We start from the raw sequence: 7,536 nt of genomic DNA, 5'->3' as shown, positions 1-7,536 counted from the left end.
TGCTCCTGCTATTTCAAAAACTAGCAGCAATGTTTCCAGCACTCTACCAACAAGAGAGCCACCACAGTACCGCAAACTGACAGAGAGGTGGTAGAAAACGATAACAATCGCAAAATGCGGGCTTTGATCCGGAACCGGAGCCATTTCAGCGCCCTTGTCCCCTTACGGGACGTGAAATCCGATACGCCAGTGTAGCGTCATTTCCGCTTCCGGCTTGGGGCAGCCATTTGCTGCTTCCTAGTGCGGCTTTCCGGCTCAGGCACCGCTCGTGCACCAACTTCGGCCGCGCTCCTCCCGGAGTGGCGAGACCACGGAACCGCAGCCATGGTGAGTGCTGGCGAAGGGCTGGGAATCGAGAAGTTCGGGTTCGGTGCCCGTGCGCCCCCTCTGACGCCGGCCCAGGGTTAGAACTCGGGCAGGTTCGAGGCCCGGCCGCCGCGCAGGGCGAAAACGTGCGTGGTCTCTGGCCCCCGCGGGGCCCCCGCGCTCAGGCCCGGGGCTAGAACTCGGGGAACCGTAGTGTCCAACCACTGGTCTGCGGCACGGTTCAGCAACCTATCAGCGCATGTGGGAAAGGTCAGAAAGCTTGGTAGGAGGCAAAAAAAAACCCTTTTCGCCCCTTTGAAAAATGGCTATTTTCGCGACCTCTAGCGGAAGGCGTGGAGCCGTGGGGTTCGGTCATACTCCCCCTCCCGGGTCACGGCGGTTCGGGAGAGAGGCGGACAGGGCCTGCCGGGAGGTGCACGTGCTCGGGCGTGGGAGTGGGGGCGTTCATCGAGCGCCTCCGATCCCCGGCCTGGCGCGCGGGAAAGTGACCCGCCAGTTAGCGGCGGCGGCGCTTGGAGAAACGACAGCAGGCTCCGGGGGGACCACGTGCTGCTTCTTAAAACTCCATCGTCCCGGGGGAACGGCAAATCGTAGTGGGCCGTTCTGGTTGGTATTTGGTGGGAGGGCAAGGGTTTGCAAGACACGCGCCTAACGGGAAGTGGGCTGTCGGAACTGCAACCGGTCTCCTGCTCAGATTTAACGCTGATCGTGGGGCTTAGCTTAGCATAATGCCTGGACCCCCAGACGGGGCGAGGTGCTTGCTCATCATGCTTCCCTCGCAGCTTGGGAAGTTTGGGATGTGGATGTCAGGCAGGTTTCCTCCGCTACCGAGGCCTGGGGATGTTGAGGGCGTTAAATCAAGAGCGACCCGCAGGGTTGGTCAGGTCAGGAGCTTACACGTTCGGGCTGGCTGGGTGACCACACAAACAATGAAATGATTCCCCTTAGTGATTGTTCAGGTTCTTGAAGTGTTACCCCGATTTTGCCTTTGATACTGAGAATTGAGCGTTGTGGTTTCCAGAGATTGACAGGACACCAAAATAGAACTGCCTGCCTCTTTTTTCCTTAATCATTTTATTGGGGGCTCATACAGCGCTTATCACAATCCATACATCCGTCTATTGTGTCAAGCACATTTGTTGCCATCATCGTTTTCAAAACATTTTCTTGCTACTTGAGCCCTTGGTATCAGCTCATTTTTCTCCTTCCTCCCCGCCCACCCCCCTCCCTCACGAAGCCTTGTTCTCCCATTGTTCTGTTTGAGCCCATTGTCTAGTTCAAGGTCTTCCTCTCTTGTCTGACCCATCGCCCCAGACATGGTGTTCTTTTCTAGGGACAGGTCTCTCCTGATACCTTGTCCGAAGTACCTACAGCATTCTGTGCATTCTTCCTTCTAACGAGCATTCTGGCTGTACATCTTTCAAGCAGGTTTGTGGTTCTTCTGGCAGGTCATGGTCCTGTGGGTATTTTTTGAGAACAAGATGTGTCAATTCTTAGGTCTTCTCTATTGACCAGCTGTAACTTGACCTATGACAGGTTCACCTTAGTTCTCAAAGGGAAGTCCTTGCTCATCCGTACTGTGGTCTTAAGCAGCAGTTACCCAATGCAGTACATCATTTGATTTCTCCACTGCTACTCCCATGAGCACTGATTGGATCCAAGCAAAATGAAAATCATGACTGTTTTGATCTTGTCTATAATATCTGCTGGCCTTCTTTATGTTGAGTTGCAATGTATGGATTGCCATCTTTGGTTTTTAGCAAGCAAGGTTTTGTCATCTGCATATCAAGAGTTGTAATGAGCCTTTCTCCAACCCTAATGCTGGGTTTTTTATATAGTCTAGTTTCTCAGATTACTTGCTCAGTATACAGGTTGAATAGTATGGAGAAAGGATACAACCTAGGTGTGCTTTGAAATCTTACATCGTGCCAGACAGAAGCTTTAGTGTTGCATTATTGGGCTGAATGATTGTTAACATAAGTGTGGGGTGGGGGTGGGGGGTTAGTTGTGGTTTCTTAAGACCTTTGATACACCCACTCCTCACAACCACATGGAGAGGTTCCAAAGATCAAGTTGTTACACAGAATGGGAAAGAACCACATGAGAAGCCATAGTGGAGGGTGGCGGCCTCTTTCCTAACTGCCAAATCAGACAGCCTGAAAATCCTGGCTCTGGCAAGGCGACACATAACCTTGGACCCTCACCTCACACTCCAACCCTTGTTTGTACCAAATGTGTGTTGCTAGTGTGTTGGAGTGAGGGATTTTTACTACTGTCGTAAATATGAGGTGTCAGATGGTCAGTAAGAGGGCAGTAGGTGTGTTGACTATTCTGTTTCTAGGCGGGCAGTGGGCAGGCTGGTGTTCTGTATATGTTCCGTCTCATTTATGGTTTATAGTATTTTTGTAACTTGTCTGGGACACGCCCTCTGATTCACCTTGACTGATGCTTTGGTGTCTCCCCTAGACTGAGGCAGATGTAAATCCGAAAGCCTATCCCCTCGCAGATGCCCACCTCACCAAGAAGCTGTTGGACCTTGTTCAGCAGTCCTGTAACTACAAGCAGCTTCGCAAAGGAGCCAATGAGGGTAAGGCACTGGCCAGTGGGCCATATGGGGGTGGGCGCCTTGGGGTCTGGAGGTGCAGTTTGGAGGCTGGGCTGGGTAATCCTTACTGGCAAATGGAGGGCCTCCTTTTGTTATTAGTTGGTGGTGGTGGGGTGCTAGGCTACCAATTGCTAGCAGGTAAATAAATGGGGTTTTTTGTTTTGTTTTTTTGGCTGAAACGTGAGAGTTCATTCTAGATACATGGTGTGTGGTCTTTCTGGATCTCCCCAGAGCCATAGAAAGAAAATATTTTAATGGTTTTGAGTCTTTCCAACACACTGTTGTTTTTATTTGGGAATCTCACTTAATTCTCAGAAACCTCCTCGTTTGGTGGCAGTGGCTTGTAGTTGACAGATTCTGTCATCCTACCATTTCAGGGCTGGTGATGGTATTCTCATTCTAGCAGGTGACAAGTCATTGAGGGGGGTGGAAATAATTGTGTCTTTTCAAATGGAGTTTTTGAGGAAGAATTTTCTAAGGAGGCTTAGGCAGAGAATAGAACACGAGGCTAGCCTGTTGGAGCACTTAGGCCGCGCGTGCAAAGGCAGGATTGACATGCTGGAGAACAGTAGTGCGCCCAGTGGCGAGTGAAAGAATGGGAGGTCACTGCACTGGGTGCCAGATCACATGAGACCACCTGGAGGTCATGATAGCAGTTGACACTACTCCATGTGGAATGGGGGTCCTTAGAGGGGTTCTGAGCAGGAGGACTGGCTTTATAATTTCTTAGACAATAGACTATGGAGAACGAGCTGTGGTGGTGTTTATAGATGTTGGCGAGTTAGTCAAACACTGCCCAGTCCTGTGTCATTTTCACACATTGTTACTGTATTTGAGCCCATTGTTACAGCTAGTCGGTCCATCTCGTTGGGTTTCCCTCATTGGCACTGACCGTATGCTTTACCTACCAAGCAGGATGTCCCTTCTCCGGGGACTGGTTCCTCCTGATCGTCATGTCCAAAGTACGCGAGAAGCACTAAGTCTTCAAAACGGCATCTGGCTTTTTAATACCTTAAAGAGGCCTTTTGCAGCAGATTTCCCCAGTTAATGCTGTCATTTTATTTTGGGGCTGCTGCTTCCATGGGCATTGATAGTAGTTGATCGAAGGAAATGAAATCCTTAAGAATTTTCATCTTTATTGTGATGTTATCTGTTGGTCCACTTGGGAGTAAGCCATACTGAAGGTTATAATCTCATCTTCATCAGTAAGTGCTTCCAGTCCACTGGGCTTTCTGCAAACGGTGGTGTCGTTTGCGTTTTACAGGCTGTTAGCCTTCCTCCCATCCTGATGCCATGCTGTTCATTATACAATAGTTACTCAAGTTAAGTAGGGTGAAAGGATAATATCCTGATGCACACCCTTTCTCAATTTTAAACCATACAGTATCCCCTTATTTTCTAACGACTGCCTTTTGGTCTGTGTACAGACCTGGCACAGGCACAATTGAGTGTTCTCAAACTCCTGCTCTTTGCAATGTTGTCCATAATTTAATTTTTTGGTACAGTGACTGTTCCTTCCATCTTTTGATGCTTCCTGCATTTGGTCGCTATTTTGCCATAGACCCTTCCGTATTGCAGCTCAGAGTTTGAATATTTCACTTCTTCCAGTGTGAGGCTTGCAGCGCTTGTCCTTCCCTTTTGGCTCTCCCATTCCAGGCCTTTGCACATTTCATTGTCATACTGTGTGTTCTCCAGCCACCTTCCTGTTCGGCTCTTTTACTCCCATGTCTCTTAGGTATTTACATTCAAGAGCTGGTCATTAGTGTTTCATGTGGCAAATCTAACCTTCAGACAGGATCTACATTCAGTTTGGGGTTTTGTGCGCTGTTTCATTTAATTCAACTTGAACTTGCATATGAGCAACTATTGGTCTTCTACAGTCAACCCTGAGCCTTGTTCTGATACTATTGAGCTTCTTCATTGTCTCTTTGCACAGGTGTAGTAGTCTGATGAACTCCTTCCTGTGAGGTTTGTGTGTATAAACACCTTTTGTGTTGTTGAGAAATGGTATTTGCAATGAAGAATTCCTTGGGTTTGCAAAACCCTGTCATCTACAGCAACATTTCTGTCAGCAAGGCCATAGTGAACAGCCATCAGCTGCATCTTGGGTTCATGTTTAATCCATTTGAAACTCCAAGAGCTGGTAAAAAATGTTTTCATTTTCTTTCTGTTAGGCATTAGGATTGGAATGATAGTTATACTTTTTGTGGGCATAGGGATATTTTCCTAAAGTCCTTTTAACCAAAAAATGCAATGCCGTTCATTTTTGTCACTGTCAGCATAGACCATGATTCCTCTAATCAAAATTGCCAGTACCGGTCCATTCTTGCACACTTGACTCAATGTGTGGTGAGTCACACATGGCAGCTAGCTGCAAGCTTGGTCTCCTTGGGAGAAAGATGGGGCTCTGTGCACCCATAAATTGGCAGTCTTGGAAACCGACAAGGCCAGTTCTACTCTTACAGGTTACTGAGTTGGAATCGACTAGATTGACGGTGAGTTTGCTGGTTGAATGTTCATGATCTCCCATTTTTCTAGATTTTTATATACTTCAGACATTCCACGTTCCTGTCATAATGGGAGGTGGAGCTGTTTTTTTCTCGTGCGAGTAGGAGCTAGGTTTTGCATTTGGACTGGCTGGCTCTAGAGTCTGTTCTGAAGAAAGTGCTGCTGCCGTGTGGGCCATGGGCCAGCACTTTGTTTTGTTCTGACGGGTCTGTTTTTCTAAGCTGGGCACAAGAAGCTGTCCAGAGTAAGCGAGGACTCTTGTTGGATTGGGAGGGGCTGCAGGTGGGGAGGGTGACCCTGGGCCAGAACACCAGTGCCTAGGGCACACGTGGCGGCAGAGGGTGGGATGCCGTGTCTGGTCCGAGGTACGGTTTGAAGGCGGTGATGGGATGGGTGTAGGGTTTGGGTGACTTACTTGGTGTTTGAATCCCTTACTGCTTCTTAGGGAAGCTGTAGAACCCGGGATTGCGTATACAGTTGCTTGTCGGTTTAGCCTGGTTCTCTCTCCCTGGACGTTGCTTTGTGGTGGCTAGGCTGTTCTTGGCTTCCACAGTGCATCAGCCTCATGCCGTTCTCTCCACAGCTACCAAAACCCTCAACAGAGGCATCTCGGAATTCATCGTGATGGCCGCGGATGCCGAGCCGCTGGAGATCATCCTGCACCTCCCGCTGCTGTGTGAGGACAAGAACGTGCCCTATGTGTTTGTGCGCTCCAAGCAGGCCCTGGGCCGGGCCTGTGGCGTGTCCAGGCCTGTCATCGCCTGCTCCGTCACCATCAAGGAGGGCTCACAGCTGAAGCAGCAGATCCAGTCCGTCCAGCAGTCCATCGAGAGGCTGCTCGTCTAGGCCCCTGTCCAGGGCGGGGGTCGGAGATGCTCTGGGCTCGTGTGTGGTCTTCTCGGCCGTTCCCTCATCATTGTAAAATATTGTCCTGGTTTCTGAATTTTTGTATTGTTTCATTGCCCTTTCTCTCCCTCCTCCTCTGTGCCATCTCCTCCTGTTCCCTTTGGACCCAGAGCTAGTGCCTAGAGGAAAGCAGCACGTGGGCTACTTTCAGAGGCAGGGATCGGCCAGGAGCAACCTTGTAGAACCGAGTCAGCTCTGGCTCGAGCTTGGGCCCGCTCCAAGCAGCCACTGGGCACCCTGTGTGCCCTGCACACAGAACCTTACATACGTGTGAAGGATTGCTAGCCTTCCTTTGCTTTCTAGGGGCTGAGTCACTTGGGGGGAAGGGAGGGACTTGTGTTTGGTGAGCCTGTTGGGCATCTTCAGCTACCAGTGTGCCCCTGACCATGAGTGGGGCAGGGCGGCAACCGTGCTAGAGAGGTCCTGCAAGCTTGGTTCAGAGGCAGCCTGGGTGAGGGAGACTTGGGACAGACAGCCCAAGGCAGCCGAATCCCAGGAACCCGAGTGTGGGTTCCTTCAGTGGACATTTTGTGCAGATGCTGAGAGCCCCAGTGCTGCTGCTGCCACCATGCCTGGCAGCCATGTCCTCTCCCCCCAAAAGGGACAGTGCTCATGTGAGCCAATCCATTCTTGAGAACATTCTAATAAAAGGATTTACTCACATTCCGATGTAAAGAACAAGTGTGGCAGCGCCTGGTTCTTGGGGATCGTCGTGTTGCTCAAGTGGCTGTAGCGTCTCAGCGTTTCACAAGAGGCTGCAGAAGCAGCACGGAAACTACCCGCCCCCCCCCCCCCCCCGTCCGTGTCACAGGCGTCCTCTTGTTCATTCGTGCTGTCTGCGGCAGAGCTGCTCGCACAGCAAGGGCTGGCACACTGCTGAGGGACGGTCCTATGGAGCATCCATGGTCCCTACCCCACATGTCACACATGTCAGTAGCATCCCCACCACCTACTTGTGGCAACCAGAAGTGTCCTCAGATATTGCCCATTGTTCCCTGAGAAGGCAGGGAGGTAGGCAGAGTGTGTGGGAGTGGATCCTGGTTCAGAGTGCCACAGAGGAGGAACAGAAAACACTCAAGCTCAGTGCTGCCCCTCGTGCTCTGAGCTTGGCTTTTCAGATATTAACCTTGGCACCTTGAGAAGGCAGCAGGGCAGAACCCTGAGGGAAGTTTATCATCAGCCGGAATGTT

General features: G+C 50.4%; 1 protein-coding gene across 1 annotated transcript; it reads left to right on the top strand.

The window, feature by feature from the left end:
- Nucleotides 1–206: 206 nt before the first annotated feature.
- Nucleotides 207–7,034, top strand: SNU13 (small nuclear ribonucleoprotein 13). The gene is made up of 3 exons (XM_075553650.1): nucleotides 207–327; nucleotides 2,794–2,914; nucleotides 6,024–7,034. The coding sequence occupies exons 1-3, from the start codon at nucleotides 325–327 to the stop codon at nucleotides 6,284–6,286; spliced, it is 387 nt and encodes a 128-aa protein (XP_075409765.1). The 5' UTR covers nucleotides 207–324; the 3' UTR covers nucleotides 6,287–7,034.
- The last annotated feature ends 502 nt before the right edge of the window (nucleotides 7,035–7,536 follow it).

Source organism: Tenrec ecaudatus, chromosome 6 (assembly GCF_050624435.1).
Source record: "Tenrec ecaudatus isolate mTenEca1 chromosome 6, mTenEca1.hap1, whole genome shotgun sequence".
Taxonomy (NCBI): Eukaryota; Metazoa; Chordata; class Mammalia; order Afrosoricida; family Tenrecidae; genus Tenrec; species Tenrec ecaudatus.
Note: the sequence above shows the minus strand (reverse complement) of the source record. Positions and strands in the feature narration are given on the sequence as shown.

Excerpts from the sequence above, each read along its gene's own strand:
- SNU13 (XM_075553650.1), top strand. Across the intron at positions 2,915-6,023 it reads TCGCAAAGGAGCCAATGAGG|CTACCAAAACCCTCAACAGA; the intron begins GTAAGGCACTGG and ends TTCTCTCCACAG.